This window comes from Siniperca chuatsi, linkage group LG18 (assembly GCF_020085105.1).
Source record: "Siniperca chuatsi isolate FFG_IHB_CAS linkage group LG18, ASM2008510v1, whole genome shotgun sequence".
NCBI lineage: Eukaryota > Metazoa > Chordata > Actinopteri > Centrarchiformes > Sinipercidae > Siniperca > Siniperca chuatsi.
The window spans coordinates 17,029,817-17,051,081 of record NC_058059.1 but is presented as its reverse complement, the minus strand read 5'-3'; the positions used below and the strand labels follow the sequence as shown (position 1 = coordinate 17,051,081).

The following is a 21,265-nucleotide window of genomic DNA, read 5'->3' as shown; positions in this document are numbered from 1 at the left end:
ACCCCAGAGGAAGCCGATAAATGAGAGCTTAATATCGAAGGAGAGTTTCCACGCAAGTTGGCACATTTTTAATACAGAAATGTCAGCACTGGAATGAAAAGTACCGCATTTGATTGTACAGATCTAAATCTCAGGAAACAGCCGAGCTTACGTGTCAGCATAGAGTACTTGCAACTTTCCCTTGTAACAGTCCTGTCATATAAACTCTGGAGCCCCGAAACTGAATAAAAGTTATTAGACAAGTCAAAATATAGCTGAATACATAAATAAATAAATTCTGTTTACTAGTTGGAGTGGATAAAGAAACACAAAGCTTTACATTTTTCCTTTAACCTCCAATTTGGTTCATTTACCATTATACAGTTAATGAAATTAATTAAAACTTAATTTATATTACTTTTCTATTTTACTTTTTTTCCCCCATTTGTAGCATTTCCTTCTCCTAACCCCGTGCCAAGTGATTGGTCCAGGTTTGTGTTAGTGTGACATCAAAGTATAAACCTTTATATTTAATTTTACATTCCATTTTAATTATTTAACTAACAAAACAAAATTATTTTTGACTTGCCTGATAACCTTTTAATACATTTAGTCAGTTTTGGGGCTCCACAGTAATCACAACGTCAAAACTTAGTGACTGATATGGTCAACTGAAATATAACATTTCTTCAAATGTTTCTTCTTCGTCTTCAAATGGCATAAAATATAGTAGGGGCTCTTAGTCTTATCTTAAAGTCAGATATCCACTATATTCTATTCCTGAAAAGTTCACTTTTGGACGTAGCTGTTTTTCACCAGACAGGGACGATAAACACTGTCAGTCAGCGTGACGCTCTCAGCAGGATAAGCTCCCATAATCAACATTTAAACAAGGCTTCAATGAAAGTCTCTTCTCTTCATTTCCCTCTCTCTCTCTGAATCTGAATCTTGGTTTTGCTCTTCAGCTGTCTGTTTCTTTGATGCTGGTGCCAGCTAGGACGCAGTGATTCTCACTGGTAAGATATAGATCTAAAATTCACACTATTCACAAACCAACGCAAACACACATTCACAACAGACGGTCAAAAACATGAAATGTATTCCCTGAAAAATGAACAGAAAACAGAATTTCCAGCACAACTACTGACAGTCCTTCTAGCTGAAGCATTTAAGAAGGGAAATTGAACATTAAAAAGAGGGGGGAAAACAAATGAGGCTGTCTGGCCTGTGTATGTATGTGTTCAGTGGGTAGTCAGAAAGCACAGGCTTTTTTCCCGAGGAAGCAGTGTCTGCAGGAGCAAGCGTGTGGTGTGTGTGTGTGTGTGGGGGGGAGTAAGCGGTAGGTTTCAATAGAGGCAGCTTGATAACGCTCTCCACTCAGCTGTGTTAATAATATCCCACTCTGATGGGCCCTCAATCATCCGACACACACACACACACACACACACACACACACACACACACACACACACACAGGCGGCTGTTGCCTATACTATAGAGCAGTGTAATAAGGACAAAAAGCTCTTGCTAGGATTAGAGCTGTTTGGGGGGGCAGTAGACTTCATGGCCATAAGTATGTGGACAACCCAACATTAGACCCATATGTGATTGCTGAACATCTTGTTCCAGAAACATGGGCATTAATATGCTGCTATAACAGCCTCCTTCTCTACTGAAAACTCAAATTCTTCCACACCAAACTCGGAAAACCATTTCTTAATGGACCTGGCTTTGTACACGGGGGCAGTATCATACTGGAACAGGAAAGGGTCTTCTCCAAACTGTTGGAAGCAGACTGTTGTTTAAAATATCATTATCTGCTTTAGTACTGAGAGCTCCCTTAACTGGAACTGAGGGGCCTAGCCCAAACCAGGAGAAAGTGTTCCAGACCAAAAGTAAAGTATCTGGTGTGGGCTGCCCATACATTTTTGGCCATATAATATCCCCCCCGCTCTCTCTTCTCATGTGTGTATGCTGTGTTCAAGCAGAGCTTTTTAATTCCCTAAGAGTCATCTGCAATCAACATTTATACTCCAGTGTGTTTGTATGTGAGTGTGTGTGAAGAGGGGAGACAGAGAGCCTGCGCCACTTTTAATTCAAATAAAACTAAGAAGAATTTTAGAAGAATTTCTTGTCTAATTTTAAGGGAAGCATCATTGTCAGTCATTAGGATTCTGCCACGCTCTGTCTTGTCCATGATTATCATTAGTGTCCTCGTAACGATTTGTATGTGTATGTGTTAGAGTGTGTGTGTGGTCTGACTGACGCTCGATGTGCCGGCCAACAGTGTAATTTTTTTGCAAGTTTGCATGAATTTAATCTGGAAATGTTCTTGTGTCATTTGTCTCACTCAAAATCACTTCTTATTAAGTTATATAATAGGTATCATATTTTAATCTAATTGTCTGTTACTTATACTTGTTGTCATCAAAGGCCCATGACTTTGTTTATGTCACAAAGATATCTGTATTTGGAATGTGTATGTGATAATGTATAATATAATGTGTATGTATGGGTATGTCCTGGCCCAGAAATTGTCTAGATGGCCTCTTACGCTGTGTTTAATTGTTTTCTGCTGCCATTTACACTTGTCATACTATACAATTACCAAATTACATCATATTTTAACCACGTACCTAAACTAATCACATAATTAAACATGATTTGTATTTGAACCTCACCTTCAAAAAAAACTCAAAAAATGGTAAGGTAAGGAGTAAGTCAAAACTGATTCTAAAGAAAAGGTGTGTAAAAGTTAATGTCCAGCTGGAAGTGAAGAGTGAAAATAGAACAGCTGGATTTAAAAGTGGGAAAATATAAGTAAGAATTGTGTTGGGCCATACCGCATGATTTTTCTTTTAAAACTGAAGGTTGTAACGGGAGGAGGCCAAGAAAAAAAAATGAACTTTATCTGAAGTGTCAATGATAAAAAAAAGAAAAAATATTTTGAATATTTTAAAAGCTCTCTTGGCCATTTTGCTTACACTTTTGAGATGGCGATTATGTATTCATACATTTGTTTACATCCCTTGTATTTATGTAATGAGCATTTATCTATTTTCTGCACTGGTGTCTTGATTTCCATTAGTGGATTTAGTCAAAGGACAAGAATGACAAGTGGGAACGTTTTTGTTGTCCCTCAGTTTCACTTAATGTCCATATAGCTCTATAATTTCTGTTAGCAGTGGGAATGTAAATCCCCATCACCCCATTAAATTACCCTAAGACCATGACGAGGATAAAACTGCACTGGCGTGAAAATATACTCCATCTACTGTGCATGACTGCTTTCAGTCTGGGCAATTAAAGAGCATTACAAATACAGATTGTGCAGGAGAGGTCATTTCAGAATGTGTCTGAGCACCATTTTTATATTCATCTACTTAGGAACCATTAAATATCAACGTTTCTCAATGATCTCTGCATCGCCAAAGAATTTCAAATTACACGGTTTTCCCTCGGGGTATCACATCCCCTGCAGGCCACCTGCAAAGATAATAGCCAGAGGATGTTCTCTCACAATTATGGGTATGACGGTGATATGATGGATACAAGCTGCAGCTGAGCATCATCAACAACACTCGAGTACCCATAATTATAGGAAAGAGCCTCCTCAAGGCTGTTATAGCATTTATATGATAGTTACCAAGAGTACAGAATAAAAGACTCCCTTTGGCTCCCTGGTTGTCCCAGCAGTTGTCATAGCAACCAATAAAATACAGTGTGCTCTGCTTTAGCGACCAATAAATCACTGCAATCTCTGTTTTCTGAAAAAAATGACTCTGATCAGATCTCTTAGATGAAACTCTCTCTCCACTCTCTCTTCCACAAACCCACAGCTTTAGTCCAGTGTCCTCTTCAATCAGATAGGTGGAGCGAGTCATCCTGTAATACGTCACAGTTTTAGTTTCACATGATAATCTAAATGTTGTTTCAGAGGCTTTCCTACTCTGACAAGAATAATAGTTTAGAGTAAAGCCCCAAGAGACACCCACAAGAACTCAAGAAAGACCCCAAACCTGTTCGGCCAATTGCCACTGCAGAGTGGAGCTTCAATCTTGCTCGGCTCTAAAGGAAAAACAGGGTCAGCAGCAGGCTTTATTTATGTCAGGTTGGAAAACAGTGATATGGTGGACTACAGGGAGTACTTCAACTAAAGCTAGAAAATACAAAACTAGAAAGTAGTCTGTTTTTTCTTCCAGTTATTCATCCGAGGGACTAATCCGTCACAAGCCAGACGTACTGCTGTGACGCAGCAGAGCTAAACCTGAGGCTCAGGACTCCCTGAGGACGCATAATCGGATGCTGTGGTCACAAAATAATTTCTATTAAGCAGGATATAATGCAGCACTTTCCTCTGTTGGCCAATGTACTTGGTATTACCTTGGTGTTACCTGGCATTTCATTTAGCATGTCCAGCATTTTTCAAGCCCTAAAGTCTCACTCCCAAGTGTGACATTAGCTGACTGTTAAAATCTGATCAAATATTTGGTACTACTCAAGCAAGTGTGCTCATTCTAGTTCACTAAACCTCTTTCAATATGTTCAGCTTTGTGCATCACAGCACCGGAAATGAACCCACACTTGGGTGGCTCTTAATTAAACAGGCGTTCCCTGGCTCCACCATGGATGTATTAGGAGGATTGGAGAATAAGGTGGCGCCGCATTTGTTCCAGTGAGAGCTACCTGTTCTCCCTGGGCACAAATACTAAAAGAGTTGCTCAGGCCTTCCACAAACTTGCTCCCCACGCACAGATGAATAACATGAAAATTATTTTCAGATGCAGCTCTTTGTACTCAACACACAACCACTCTTTTCTCTCCCTCTCCATCCTCCAGAGCTCTGGACTCCACATGGACTACAACATCTGTAGACTAATTTGTGTTTACCCTTTTTTGTGGTGTATATATACACATGAATATATATACACACAGCTAGACTCTTCTTCTGCACATACAGTATTTGCACAGCTTCCTACACACTGCTCAAGTCAGGTCAAGTATATGGCCTAAATATTTTAATGTATATAATGCATATAGCTTTTGAATGTCATTTACTTAATTTTCTTATTTTGTTGTCTGCTATGTGTTTTCTACATCTTCAACTGTTTCTTGTGCTGCTTTTACAGGAGCCAAAGCCTCAAATAGTGATACTACAAAGAGTAACGCCAGAGTGTTTGTGATGCTTAGAAAAATGTATTCATCATTTCACGCTTCTTTTGTGATTACTGTGTATAAGTATATGTATGAGTCTTTTTGGGCCAGAGTGCATCATGTGACCTGCAATTCCGTCTGCGGGCACTACGCCCACATTGCCTTGCAGCCCAGTGTTACTCTTGGACAGATTTGGCTCAACATGAGGCAGGGTTAGCAGTTGCTTATCTTCATTATGTGTGTTAGAGGTCCAGGTTCACCCAAACTTCAATTACCTCTTATTCAAAATGATTCACTGACGCTCACAAATAAATAAAATAAAACATGTCTTTCTGTAAACCTCATCCAACTTCTATCCTTGGTTAAAATCTTACACAGGGGGGTAGTATTTCCTGTACTTCTTGCAAAGTAAAAGCCAGACTCAATTCTCTGTGCTGAAAAGCATTTACTACGAAGCAGCTGCAGGAATGCTATTGTCTGCTCCGCTCACTCTTCAAAACTAATTTATCTGAAGAAACTATTACATGTGAACCACAGTCACTGCCAACACGTGAATACGAATTTACTAAACACGAACACCTCCACCTTTTGTGTGTTCCTCACTTACCTGAAAAAGCAGAAAAAACAACATTTGAAATGTATTATTTCTCTGAATCTGACAATGTTGCTATGCACTGCTATTGTTCAGCATGAGTGCTAATTTATTCACTGGGTTTGTGTCTCCATCTATTCATTTTAATAACTGACAGCCAAGTAAGACTGCTAATGCCTGCCGGAGGGTGCTGGGATTATTTGATACAACCCACAGCTGCCAATAACAGCGCTTGTTTCACTTTCCTGGTCAAAATAAAAAAACAAACCTTTAAGCACCAGTTTGATGGTTTTTGTAACCCTGATGACTTTCCTGAGGTGCAGTCTGACAGAAAATGCCAGTGATGAGCTTGTTACAGCATTACTGTTTGTGTGTTTTTGTGCACGCACACGCTTTGCTCTCACCTTGCGGCCGTCGCTCGCGTGGCAGTTGACGTTTAGCGGAGTAAGCAAGGCCATTAGCTTCTCCTCGTTTCCACTCCTGTAAAATGTACACACACAAACACACACACGTTAGATAGAAAACATCCAACACCATAGAGGATTAGCACTGTTCCGCAGCAGGAGAATGTGGGGGAGAAAATGAGGGCGAATGAGATAAGAGGCTTGATACTGAAGGGAAAAGACTGAGAAATTTCATCTGCAGAAACTGACTGGGGGATGGATCGAAGGGTGTGTGTGTGTTTTCTTGTAAACCTGACTGCAACAAGCTAAAAAAAATCTGTTAGACAAGACCATTTAGCCTAGCTACAGAGGAGTTAAGATTTTGTTAATGTTGTTGATCTGTGTTTCCTGGTTCGTAGGCTCACTGCCTTGGCATTGGGTGACCACCAGGAAAGTGCTGCCAAGACAGTGGCCAATCCAACCATCATCCCCGTGACAGTCGTAAAGGAAGAGGCTGTCAGATGGAAAGAAAAGGATTATTCTTCTATGTTCCCCTCCTCTCTATCTGTCCTTTTGTTTTTTTGGTTGGGCCCCTTCTTCCTTCTCTTTGTTTCTATCTCTCTCACTCTCGGTCCAGAAAAATACATTCACATCCTCTCCACCTCTCCTCTCACTCTTCCTGTTTTTCTCCAACTACCATTATCTGCTGTCTCTTGCTCGCGCTCCTACCCTTTTCCCCTCTCACTCACTTCTCATCCAAGCTGTCCACCTTTACCCTCCCTCTCCACCCTTAGTTTTTTCTTCTCCACCTTTACCTCCACTGCTCAGCATCATCCTTTTAGTTCTCTCATTCTTTTGCTCAACTAACCACCTCCTACTGCTAGTACCCTAACACAAGAGAGCCTTCATTTCAATGCAAACAGCATCATGAGGATTTAACAGGGACGAAGGACATGGGGTTGTCTGCGTGTGTGTCCTTGTCTGTTTAACAGATGTATGGACAGCATAACTTAGCAGCTAGTCAATTAACAATGATATGAATCAAGTTAAAAGACTGTACGGAATAGTTCAGCATTTTGGGAAATTATTTTGACCACTCTCATGTCTGTCAAATAAATAGGAAGCCCCACCCAGCAGCAGATTTCTACCTATGGACAGAGCCAAGCTCGCTGTTTCCCCCTGTATCTAGTCTTTATGCTAAGCTAAACTAACTGTCTGTAGGATAAGCTTTATATTTAACAGACAGATGTGACAGTGGTATCAATCTTCTCATCTAACTCAAAGAAAGCAAACTAATTAAAAGAAAGCAAATAAGCGTATTTCCCACAGATTCGAACTGTTCCTCTGAGTTGGTCCGATGCACCCGCTCCAGGATAACTATCTTGGTAAGAACATCATGTTCACAAATCCAGAGTGAAGAGTCATATATCATATCTTGATTCCCGCTAGTCCCACTGAGGCATTTCAAAGGTGCAATCAGTAAGAGTTCACCATCTTTTTGTTGTGAATGTTCTAAAGGCAGGTCTGATCTCACACAAATGATCTACAGTGGCCCACAAGGGACAGTGCTGACAACCATGCCTGAATATTTATACATTTTTACACCTGAAGAGAAATGAAAATGCATTTCTGAGAATCTCTGTAAGTGTGACTGGATCTTCACTGCTTCTTACATCTAGACTTCCATCTTACCTGAAAGCCTTCCAAATTGCCTTCCACTTGGATTGGTTAAAGCTGCTCTAATCAATACTTTTATATTATCAATGGATCAAATAACTAGGTATAATATGAAAGGTGTCACTCATAGTATAAACCCACAGAAATGATCACCTGACTCTACCATTCCTCTCAGCTCTAGGGAGCATTTTAACGTATTTTAGCTCATTTTGGTTTGATGGCTTTTATGGTTTTTAAAGTGACGTACACATGATTGCATCAATAATTATAATCAAATAATATAAATGATTCTGAAACTGGCCTTTCTGCATGAGTACTTTTACTTTCAGTACTTTTAAGTATAATTTGATACTTTTGTTCTTTTACTTAAGTCAATTTTATAATGCAGGACGTATGCTTTTAACAGCGTACGATGCTACTTTCACTTTAGGTAAAAGATTGAGTGTTTCTTCCAAAACTGGCGCTACCTGCCCAGCACCAAACAGCAGACAAAGTTAGCAACCAGCTGGTGAACTAGTGGAGCATTTAGCAGCTGAGTGAATATGTGAGTGTTGTGTTTACAGAATACTGCACTGCCCCCAAGTGGCCAAAAAATGTAATAAAATAATGCAAGTTTTAACATTAAATAAATAGGTTGTGGGGAATATTAAGCCTCACTTCTGTGTTTATCTATAAAAACTCTATATAGCTAAACATTTAAAATACATTTTAATTTTAATGATCAGGAAGCTTTAAGCTGTTGAAACAGTTGATACCACCAGACTTGCTTGCTTGCTTGTTGTCAGCTGACTGGTGGCATTAAAGGGACTGGAATACATTTGCTGTCATGAACATTAACAGCTGGGTTTTTTTCAGTCAATGCATCGAGTCATTGCATTGCTCTCATACTATGTAGAATCATTTTACCAGCTCTACTTATTCTTCTTCTATACCACTATGCAAGGATGCTATCTGGGCCATGAATAAAAAGGCAAAAAATAAGGCAGAAAAACAACAATATCCCATATGCCATGTGTGGGAGTTATTTGACCAAACCCAACACTAAAAAAAGTAAAAATAAAAAAGAAATTCTTCTGAACAATGACATTGGTGATGAGCCAGTCAGTGGCTCAGCTGTGATAGAGGCACACTGAGTTCACAGTTCACACTTAAACAGTCTGCTGACCCCATAATACACTGGGGTACTACTATGCTAGGCCAGCTGCTTCCTTGTGTGTGTGTGTCTGCCTGTGTGTGTGTGTGTGTGTGTGTGTGTATGCCTGGGAGAGAGAGAGCGAGAGAAAGGGGAAGAGCGAGAGAGCGGGAGGAAGGCTGTTGAGGCATTGAGCGCTCAGCCACCCACACACAATCCCAAACGAAAGCTATGCCATTTCCACATGCAAGAGACGAAAACACACACACATGCACACTCAAACGCACACGCATGCAAACACAAACACATTGCCCACATGCACTGCCTGCAACCATAACATCCCTCCAAAACGCACAAGTGTCCCGGCCCACATGTACTGTACTCTCTGGTTCTCAAATACCTGTCCAGTGTAGTAGCTGAGTGTGTGTGTGTGTGTGTGTGTGTGTGTGTGTGTGTGTGTGTGTGTGTGGTGGTTGTGATGGAGGGGAAGAAGTGATAAACAGTTTGACACACAGGGAGAGAGCGGCAAAATGACTGCATGCAAGGAGGGAAGGAAAATTTAAGCAGCAGCAAAGGATGGAATTCAAACAAAAGTAGAAAATTAACAAGAAAGCCAAAAAGAAGAAAACAAGAGAGGGAAGGAGGAGAGGAGAGCAGAAGGAATAAGAAAGGAAATGAAACAAAACAGAAACAAGAAAGGAGAAAAAAGACAGGAAATGAAAGAGAAGAGGAGGAATCAAGAAGAGGAAACAAGGAAAAAGACAGGAAATGAAGAATAAGAGAGGAGCTGAGAGAGAAGTGAGGAAGCAAGAAAACAAGAAAGGAAAGAGGAGGATAAGAAACAAGGACCAGAAACAGAAAACAGATCAGAGAGGAGAGGAAGGGGAGGTAGCAAAGAATAGAGAAGAAAGAAGAAGGACAAACATGGAAACAAGAATAAAAGAGAAAGCATGGGGGGGAAAGAAGGAAGGGAGAAAACGATAAAAATAAGAAGAGGAAATGAGAAGAAACAGTGAAACAGGAGGAGAGGAGACAAGTAGATAAGTGAAGAGAGGAAACAAGAGAGGGAAAAGGAAAGGAAACAGGAACAAGAGAGGAGCAGAGAAGAAAGTAAGCATGGAAACAAGAGATGAGAGGGAGCCACAGAACTGAACAGGTGAACAAGGAGGAGGAAAAATGAACAGAGGAGAAAAAACATGAAAGGATGTCAAAGTAGGAAAAAGAGCATAACACGGCGAGAAAATAGGAGAAAAAACAGAATGAAAACAAAGAGCATGCAGAGTCTGCTACTCACCTCGCCGCCTCCAGTAGCTCATCCTTCTTGTATTCACCTAGATGGTTACAGAAGATCATGGTGTCAGACAACTGGCCGCGAACACACACCGACCACACACAGACACACATGATCAAGCAGAGAGAACAACCACACACACATGTGAAGACACACAAACACAAAGGAAGGATCTATAAACTGGGGGAAGACACCATCTCTCTTTCTATCTCTGCTCCTTCCCCCCCTCCTCCTCTCTTTCTCTGCCATTCTCGCTCAGTGCGCACCCCTCTGGCTCCGGTTGCCGTGACGATGCGTTGCCGGCAGCGACCACAGCACGTTCATTGTTTGGGCGACGAGCAGCCGACTGACACGCGCTCTGCCTCTATCCGTCCGTGTGTCCGTCCATCCCTCCCTCCTTTGCCGTGTTTGTCTCCCGTCTCTTGGCCGCCACTCATATTGCTAACCATCTTCCCTCGTTCTTCATCATCTCTCTCTCTCTCTCTCTCTCTCGCTCGCTCTCTGCTTTTTCCCCCCTGTGGGCGCAGTTACCATCAAAAAAACACAACAGAAATAAACAAACCCCTCCCCCTACCTCCCTCGCCCTCTCCCCAGCTCTCTCTCTCTCTCTCTCTCTTAGCCCTGCCCCCCTGCTACTACAGTCACAACACACACACCTTCCCATATGTGTCTTTTCTGCCTGGGAAACAGACAAAGGTGGGGGAGACAGAACCTCTTCTCAGACATGGAATCTGTCTGTTTAAGTAATGGCTTTTTGGCATTCAAACATTTGATGCTCATATGGACTAACGATTAAAAAGATCACTAATTGCAGATTTTTAAATAAAATGTATTATGGATTGTCCACTAGTAATGTCTTCTGTGTTTTACATTTGGAACTGAAATATAATTAAAAACAGCCTGAGATTTGAAAGATCTCCTCTCTCCAGCGTAGTTTCTGTGTGTCAGTACCATAAACGAATAGTTTTGTGAAACAGCGCTTATTCACTTTCTTCACTCCCATGAAGTTGTGAGACTCACATCACGAGGCAGATTTAAAAAAAAAAAAAAAAAAAAAAAAAAAAAAGAATAGTCAAAACTGAAGCAGCAGAGGTGGAAATGACTCTGACTATTTGTCCATAACACTTGCCCTACACTTCCCATAATGCAACTCAATAGCGTTTTCTTCCACCAGACCCTCCCTGCTTCCTGATGACATCATCAGGGTAGTTTTTTTAAACTTTGGAAAGCTCTCCTCAGAGCCACAAAAGACATTATAAAAGAGTTTTCACAAGCTGAGTGGTAGACGAGTAAACTGAACTTCATGTGTAAAATCATTTTTCCCATATTATGCTAGGAGCCAGGAGACAGTTAGCTTATCTTAGGTTAGGTTCGCTTCTAAATACCACTAATTAACACGTTATATTTTGTTTGTTTAATCTGTACACCAACTGAAATGAAAAGAAGTTTTATGGGGAGTTACATGCTGGAACTATTTTTCTCTGGGCATATTGACTTACTCTGTGCTGTAAGGGAAGTTAATGTTATGAAAATGCTCAAATTCTGATTATAAAATATTAAACAACTACTGCAAATAAACACTTAGCTCTTAATTATGTTGTGTTGTTACTTAATCATCGGACCAAGCTTATTCAGGCTGGAAGTTCCATGTTGGAAGTTTCACAGAAATGTTGATGCCTTTTTTCCACGGGCCAGGTTTAGCCTGTCGCTGCTTCACATTCAAGCTTTCAAATGGCGAACCAGAGGGGGACTTTTATTGTGAAATAGCTCTAGCAGCTATATCTGAACTTTGTTAGCATATTCTTCAATAAAAAGTAGATATATATGGATATATTTGATGCCATTTGGTCAGCGGATCAGTTTTAACTATTGTACGGAGGAATAGTAGATGAAGAATAGAAAGGAAGCCACAGTGAGATGTTAGATGTAGAGCTGAGGGCAGCAGGCTCTTACTGCTGTCTGCGCGAAGCAGTTGCCCTATAACACATCATCAAGGTAAACAATGCCTTTTACAGAAAACCACACGACAAGATCCGACCTAAGATTACCTTTGCAACTTTTAGGACTTATTCACACATAAAAACCAATATGCAAAATTGCCAGCACATTTATGCAACAAAGTTCATCTCTGAAAGGGGCTAGAGAGAAAGAGAGGGGTATAAAATTTAAATAGGAAATAAAAATTAATATTAAAAGGAAGATGGAGAGGTAAGTGTGATACAGATAAATGGAAAGAGGATGAGGAGGATGGGCTGTTTGTACACGGCGCAGACAGAGGGGTGGGGTAGGGTGAGGAGTGAAGAAGAAAGGTTAGAGAGAAGCGAAAAAGGGGAGGAGGAAGGAACAAAGGAATTGTAGATGAAAGAGAGAAGGGATGATTAGGGATCTGGAAACTGACATGCATGGATTTGACACACTATAATTGGTGTTAGGGAGGCTAAGGCGGAACAGTCAGAGGAAGAAGAAAGGGGGAGATGGAGAGGGGCAGAGAGATAGCAAAATATGAATACAAAGAGAGAAGAGAGAAATGTACGGAGAGAGATTAAGACACTAAATTCGATGCTGTAGTTTTTAACCAATTTATGTGCTGAGACAGAATCATTTTCCATTACACACCTGACAGGCACAGTCCTTACAGCTGTCTGGATTATATTATCATTATTGTTATCATAATCATTGTTATCATTACTATTAAAGTGCATCATGCACGATTATTTTTCATATATAATTCTTTTTTTCTTAAGGCAATTTTCATTGGACTACATCTTGTCAACATCGTTGTGCTATTTCTTTTGTAGTGAACATTTATATGGATTTTACTAAATTGTTTTTCCTCATAAAGAAAAGGGGAAAGAGTTGGGAGGAATGCTCAAACCCACTTCTATTTGAAGTCTTAAAAATCCATCACACTTTGAACTTCATTCAAACTTTAAACTTTATTGGTTTAAAATAAAGCTTTTAAGCTTTTTGATATCTCTAACAGCTAGAATGGGTGAAGTCATCAACGATATTAACCTCTCTGTGCAGCAGTGGTTTTCTAAACAACAACAAGTGATTTCACGCCCACAATTTTCACCCTTCAAACATGCATTTCACATCAAAAAGTTCAGCTATGCCTCCTTCCACTTGAAGACTAAAAGTCTAAGGGAAAAATTTACTTTTTGAGTTATGACTATTGACAGGAAGGGAGTGTCTCCATCTCTCAATTCAATTAGAGTGTATTCTTACACCTGAGCGAAAACATTTTCTACATCATTATGTTCAGCTGAGTCTGCTGTCATGCACAGTTTGCAAATGAAGGCGACCAAATGAATTGTAGGCAATACGAGATATGCTTTTTGCTCAGCCACAGTTTGCTTCCAATATTATTCATGCTTTGAGAGCTAAAGTGATTGTGACTCAGCAGTTTTAATTAGTCTCTCTCTCACACACATGCACACATACACAAATGCACACACAGCAAGAATAAGGACAGGTTAGCTTGGTAGGGCTGTTAACCTGCCGCCACTTTGCTGGACTATACCTCTCACACTTTAGGCATCACATCAAAACATAAGTATTATATATTTTTCCTTTGCAGGGAGTATACTTTGTTTCATCACTACTACATCTCATTTGCAATTAAGAAATATATACTGATAAGTGTTGGATATAGAGAAATAGAAATAGAGACATAACCAACTAACAAGAAAAAGGAATTCTGCACAATGTTGGAAACTGTGAAACTAAAATTACATTTAAATCTGGCTTAAGTCTCACTTAAAGGACAGTTTCTATGGATGTTACCACCAGGAGTCACCAAAGACACAATTTCTGACACATGCAACCTAGGAGTATGGCTCTTTAATGCATTTAAAACAATAAAGGTGAAAAGGCCATATATCATTTCCTTGTACTTTAAGTCCATATCACATCATTGGACCTGCTGCTGCCAGAATATAATTAGGTGCTAATACATCCCATACCTGGCTAGCTTGTTAAAGTGTTGGTGATGACACCAGACAGGGGTGGAAAGAACAGCACAAAGGATGCAAAGGGGAGGAATTGGCTTTATCCCAACGGCTTCTTTTAAGTGAGACAGAGTCAGAACATGACTTCTCACTCATCGTAAGTGATATTGAGTCACAGAGTCAGCAAAACACCTCAAATGTCATATATTAATAGGAAAATATTAATTTTAATACGGGCAACAGATACCTGCCTTTGACTGCATCTGCACATTCAAAGTGGCAAAGGCAGAGGAGGCTGTATGTATTTAAGTATGTATGAACACATCTGAGTCTGACAGTGTGTGTGTGTGTGTGTGTGTGTGTGTGGTGTCAACAATCCTGCTGACTCCAAACAGAAGAGACAAGGACAGGTTAAAGCTCGGGACAGGCTAGCTGCCTCCTGAATGATGATATTATGTGTGTTTGTGTGTGTGTGTGTGTGTGTGTGTGTGTGTGAGACGCTGTGTCACTCCCTTGGCAGAGTGCAGTAGACACCTGCGATCACTGTTTGAATTCCAATTCTTGTGTGCTTCAAAGCATGTATTGCTTTTCATGCACGTGAGTGTGTTTGTGTGTACATGTGCGAGTGTGATTCCAGGGTCGCGCACAGGTGAGTACAAGTCAATGTCAAACAGTCACAATCCTATATATATCTTGACCATGCAGCAAGGACCTAGCATACTGTATGTGTGTGTGTGTGTGTGTGTGTGTGTGTGCGTGCGTGTGTGCCTGTGGCCGTGTACCAAGTGGTTGTACAAGCACAGTTGATGCTGACTGATGCTGACTGGACCATGAGCCGCCTCAATGCCCAGCTGTCCGCTTGTGTGTGTGTGTGTGTGTGTGTGTGTGTGTGTGTGTGTTGGTGTGTGTTTAAATCAAATATAATTTATTGTAGAAGCAGTTTATCCGCTGTTATACAACAACTGGCTTTGAGTCAGGAGTTGAAAGATCCACTTATAACCTCGGCAAGGTCGCTACTGCTGAGGTTGTAAGTGGATCTGTGTGCACTGAGACCAATCAAAAGAGGGAAAAAATAAATAAATGGGAGGTGAACGGAAATTATAAACGATGGTGTTTGGGCCTTTTTCTGGCTGGCTCAGCTTACTTCACACACTCTCACCACTTACACTGTGTGATTAATTGCTTCACACAGTGCACCAAAGAGGACTGCTCTGGATTAACTGTGTTTTTTGGCCACCCACTCCACCCTCTTTCAGTTTTGTAAACGTACGAATCTGGATGTTTTCGGCACTGTATATCTCTCTGAACCAGAGGGTTTGTAATTTATTACCATACAATATCAGTGTGTGTCTGTCTGTGACCTTGAGTGGGCAAAATCACTTTATTTAAATTTAAACTCTGTTTTTCATTGCAGTCATTTTGGGGCAATTACAATTCACTGTAGGGGGTTGGATTGTGTTCAATTGAGTTTTCACCACTCTTCTGAATAAACGTTTCTTCTCTAATGTGGGCAATGCAAATTTGTTTCTGTTTGGCAAGTATGTCAACCCACCAAAATCTGTCTGCAGTATTACATAGTGATATTGTTAATGAAAGCAGGAGTTGCTGAACAAAGTATTGTGTTTGTACTGAAATTATTCCAGTTGACCAAAAATAACTCAAATAAAAGCCTCATTGTTGTCATGACTGCAAACATTCAGCACATGCATTATATTCTTACAAAAATAATTAGGTTTATAGACAAGCTTTTATTGACTTTTAATAACACTGCCATACGTCGTGAGACAGTTGTCACTCCAGCAGGGAGGATTCTGGATCTTCCTTTGCTGAAAAATGGCTTCTTTAAGACCTTAAGTGGAACATGTGACAAAATCCTTCTCCAACTCAAACTTCCTTCTCACTAAATGTCCAAAAAAGTTGTGTGTTAAGTGCCTTGCTCAGGGGTCCCTCTGTCTGAGTTGGGAGTAGAAGAACGTCCTATGATTTTAAACCGCATTTTTAACTTTTCTATCCTTAAGTTTCTTTCTCTCACAGCTAGAGCAACACTGACCCCGAGGGCTGTGAGAAGCTTTCCTGGACACAAAAACAAAACAAATACTTATTCATGATGGTTTCAGGAAAGTAGTAAGCAAGCCCGAAAAAGCCACAACACATCAGCGTGGATTCCCTTCACTGTTTGTTAAGCAGATACAAAGGACAGAAACGGAGTTAGAGCACCCACTCCTACTCTCACAAGCAAAATTATAAACAACAACAACAACAAAAACAACAAAGTTAGCTGAGGACAAATTAATATGGATAAGATTAGATCATATTGCAGCTGTTCTGAGTGAGGCAGGCAAACAGGAGTCACGCAACAACCGAAGAGAAACAGAACAGACCGCAGTCAGCTCATTCCTCTACATCTGATCCTCAGTAGATCGCCAAGCACACAGCTTGGTCCAGCCTGCTTTATACAATGACTCATGACAGATAATCAAAAACATATTATTGCACTGTTCAATGGATATGTTCAAACTTCAATCAGTAACCTTTTTACAGGGTGTATTTTCTATATTTTATAGTTATTCAATATTTTAATGATTCTCTTTTTAAAATGGATAAGTAATCTTATGGAGAACACTCCACAACTTTCTTAAGTGTAAAATTGGTTGTTTCCTGAGGACAAAGAGCTTAATTTAGTCATTTGTGTTCCTCAATGATTAATAAAGATTAACTTGTGAAAGTGTAAAGTATTGCACAATTCCTGAAAGACAAAACAGGCTACATTCTGTTTGACTTAAAAGAAGATATTCAGTAAAGACTCAAACATTTTTAGCATTTCAGATTACCGACACGTTTAATATGCACACATTGTGTTAGCCTTGTCTTTAGGCATGTATTTACTACATCCAAACCTTTCACTTCTCCAGAAGATTTCCACATCCAGGAGATATGGATTAGTATGTACGTCTTTTTTCTTTACTTTTTTTGAGTTCATTAACCAAATTCTGTCAGTCTACTCTCGCAGAGTGGCCGACTGCCCTCACTAACTCACTCAGTGTTGTGGAGCTGTGCAGCCGTGTGGAAAACTAGACAATTTCAGCTGCAGGAAAATGGCCCAAATGGGGTGAGGGAACCTTGGAAGTGCATCACACACACACATACACACAAAAACCGTCACTTTGTTTTGCTTTTCTTGCTAGGTCATTTTGGAAATAGGTCTCGGACTCATTCATCACAGGGGACCAATCGAACAGCAGTCATCGTGGTAATCAATGAGCATGTCACTGATAAGGGGTAGAAAGCTACACACTTGGCCACGCAGCCACAGGAATTCTCTCTCTCTCTCTCACACACACACACACACACACACACACACACACACACACACACACACACACACACACACACACACACACACACACACACACACACACACACACACACACACACACAGGCATTTTAAGGTGCACACAGGTGCAGGATTGCCTGTGCTCCAGCTGCATTAGCAGTACGAAGCCTTCAGAACAGGCACAGCAGTAGGCTTGACGCTGTAGTCGGTGTTACACAGTGTTAGGGCATACACCGATTACAGTGATTACATAATTTGCCCACCGCCCCCACCATCTTTTTGCTTTTTTTTAAAAATAGAACTAAAACCCATTTAGTTCATTTTCACTTATCAGCGCCCATGTTCATCAATAAAAAAACTCTAATTTGTAAAATACTAAGCGTGTTATCAATACTTAGTCGGGCGACAGATGCAACAAATACAAACTAAAAGTGTATGCTCCATACAGCAGCAGAGTTGAAGTACAGAGTAGCAAGAGTCAGACTGTCATTGGCAAGAGCAGCAATAAAAAAAAAATGGAACAGTCAAAGTTGTCATATTGACATTCAAGGTGTGTTGATTGATTCAAGTCAACTCATGCATTGAGTAACATGAGTAAAACATTCCACCTTAAAAGTTGCCGGTAGCCCTTGAGCGGCACAGTGAATTGAATTATTTTTTCTCCAGTCTATAGCTAGCTAACGTTAACTAGTAAAGATCGTATCGTTCACTCTTCTGACGGCTTCTGTATTTGTGATGTGTTTGCAAAGAAACATTACAAAGCTAGCCTGTTAAACCTGACCAGCTTGTGCTGCATCCACAGTGCCTGCAGGAAATGAAAGCTAGCTTTTCATAGCCTAGCCTATTAGATGATGTTTCCTCAGAATGGATGTTTCCAATGTGGCTTCATTTGCACGGCACACGTAAGTAAATAAAATCATTCAAAACACAAACTACTTGTGTTCATTCGCCTATAAGTTACTGCTTAATGCCACGCTAATTACAACCTACTACATCCATGGTATCGCCTAATACTACTTAGCTAGATGTTTGGCTGACTGCCACGTAATATTCTCAACATGATGAAACTATTCATGAAGTCAGTCTAACATTTGATCGTGCAGTCAGTTATAGTTTACTAATATGTATGTGAACTTGCCACTGTAGGAACAGTGGTTACATAACCTTCGAAACGAACCACAACTTCAGCGTGCGCATGCATGCATGAGTCATAGGTGTGCGCTCCGGTACAAATAGCACTACACCTCTAGCAATCTGTAAATTTTGTCTGATGAAGGTGACACCACAAGAGTGAGGCTGCCAAAATGGGCCCCGCAGCGCTCTACAGATATTGACAGTCACTGACGAATGTCTTTTCTTGTAAAATGCCCGGTGTAATCGGTAACACCGGTGTTGTCACGAGTTTATTAACCGGTGGTAAAATTTCCTCACCGTGGCATCCCCACACAGCAGTTCTTTGTCTTCATGATTAGGCTGCTAACATACACACTGATCAGCTCCCCCCCTCTCTTCCAGTTTCTTTGCATTCACACCACGTCGCATCAGTTCATCTCTCTGTTTCGTCTTTCACCCAAGCCAGTAAGAGTCTTCATCTTTCTCTCTTTCCTTTCACTCCCTGCATTTGTTGCCTTCTTCTACATATATTCACTTTCTTCTTTTCCCCTTGCTTATTTTCTCTGATATCCCCCCTCCCCCCTTTCAATATCTCATCATTTTACGCCAGCCCTTGTGAGAGCGAGCGCTGGCTAATTTTCTGCTATGTTAACGCTGCCTGCCCACCACGGACCTCTCTTCAAAGCAACAATTTCCTTATTCTCTTATTTACAATAGAGTGGAAGCGCTTGCTGGCAGCATGGCTTCAACACCCAGCAAATACACACACTCACGATTTCTGTTTAAGTACATCATGCTTCAAACTGTTGGGGTTTTTTTTTTTTTTACTAGTCACACGGCAGCAGCAGGGACAAACACTTCCCAAAGCTTCTGTTCAGCACTGCTAGCTTGACAAGCAACGCAGGGTGGACACAAGCCCTAATTGATTCCAAGACATGAAAACCTGTCTGGATATGTACCAGTTTTAGTTATGACAAGACATCAGGGACACTGTACAAAAGGCAAGGCAAGTGTATTTATATAGCACATTTCATATTCAAAGTGCTTTACATAATGCATTAAAAACATTTAAAAAAGAAAGAAAAACAGCTCTTCCATCTTGTCAGTGAGTCTCACAAGGGGTGAGGCAGGGGAGAGAGGACAGTGAAGGGAGGGGGAATTTGAAGACTGATCCATGAGCTGGTTATTAGCATGTTGACACAGAACCTGTGGTGCTTTGTTTTCCTGATGCCGAGGCTGCTGCCGTGTGAGCTGGTTATCAACATGCTTACAATGAGGCCGTGATGTTTTGTCTTGGTGGCACCGAGGCTGCTGTGTGTCAGGGTGCATCATCTTAGGCCTGGCCGGTGGGTGTCGCAGGCTGAACCAAAAATGGTCCATCAGTACTTCAGCACTTTACAAGGCCGTCTGCCCTGAAAAGATGCCTACGTCCCCAGAACAGATTAAAGTTATCAATGTAATAGATCCCTTTCAGACCACGGGTTTCGCTGAGCCATCTATTCTGTGATAAAAGTCTGCTTAACCTTCCAGTTTGCCACGGCCATTAAACTGTTCAATGAAATCCTGCTTTAGCATTTCTGATTGCTCTCTGCAAACATCATTGTAGAATAATTTTATCAGTTTTGGGTGTTCAGATGCCAGTTGAGGGATTTTTTACTTTTATGTCACAGACCATAGCACCTGGGATGTATGTTTTAACTGTCTTACCACTTCTATCTCTGATAGCTGCGTCTCCTTCAACCAAAGTAACAGGTTGAACTGTCTTTTTAGATGGATTTTTCCCCTCCGCTCCATTCCTTTCTTGCCTTTTTCCGTTGACACTATTTCTTTCTCATGGAGAGGTTCAAACCTGTTTGGTTTTAATGTCGTGGGTCTGTGTTTATGCCCGGCAGATGTCTGGGGTGAAAGTTGGCTGAGCTGAAGCTGCAAATGTTGCCCTCCGTGGGAGTAACTTTTTGCACTTATCTTAAGGTTGTGTACCCAGATTATCCCATCAGGTAGAAATCCCATTCACAGCACATGACTTTACTGTTTCAGTTTCAGTGAGTCTGGGAAAAATGATGGTGTCATTTAGAGTTAGCGGTCTATTTCAATCATGTTGAGCTGAGTTCTGCTGAGCTAACTCGCCGGCAGGAGACATTGGGAGAGTTTCATGGAGTTCACAAGTCTTCTCCAGTGCAGATATCCTTGTTTCAAGTACGGCCATCTTCTGTAGCAATTTATCTGTGCACTTCATCAATGCAGATAAGCACAGAGGCATGGTGCTGTCCAAAGCACTGCTGTCAGTAGTCCAGTAAATTGCTGTTTAAGAACTGAGTTTCAGTCATAAATTATCCTCCCAATGAACGTTCAAACTCACAAAAATAACCTCCCAGTGATTTAGTTGGGACACGGAACCACCGTATAAGCCCTGCAGTTAAAAAAAAAAGCTAAATCAAAACAAAGCAGAAAGCAAGAGAAAATAGCATCTGCACTGTAGCAAAGCAGGACGAATGAAAGCCATTTTATTCTCTGGAGATTATTTTTTCTCTGGCCCACTCATGTCAGCATATCAGCCGCAGTTTCTTTGTCGGTGACAGCCTATTATTGCCGTCTGTAACTCATTCCTGAGGATGAAAAGCTAACTATGAAAAGATGACAAGGGGGATTCTTGACAAAAA

The 21,265-nt window shown here is 40.8% G+C and overlaps 1 protein-coding gene across 2 annotated transcripts in view; it reads right to left on the bottom strand.

The window, feature by feature from the left end:
• Positions 1–21,265, bottom strand: part of LOC122865387 (poly [ADP-ribose] polymerase tankyrase-1-like) — an 87,211-nt gene that overhangs the window by 44,524 nt on the left and 21,422 nt on the right. For both annotated transcript variants that reach the window (XM_044173752.1, XM_044173751.1), the window contains 2 exons: positions 10,212–10,248; positions 6,130–6,205 (listed from right to left, as the gene is read on the bottom strand). In XM_044173752.1, the coding sequence (XP_044029687.1) occupies positions 6,130–6,205; positions 10,212–10,248 (113 nt within the window). The remainder of the gene's footprint in view (positions 1–6,129; positions 6,206–10,211; positions 10,249–21,265) is intronic.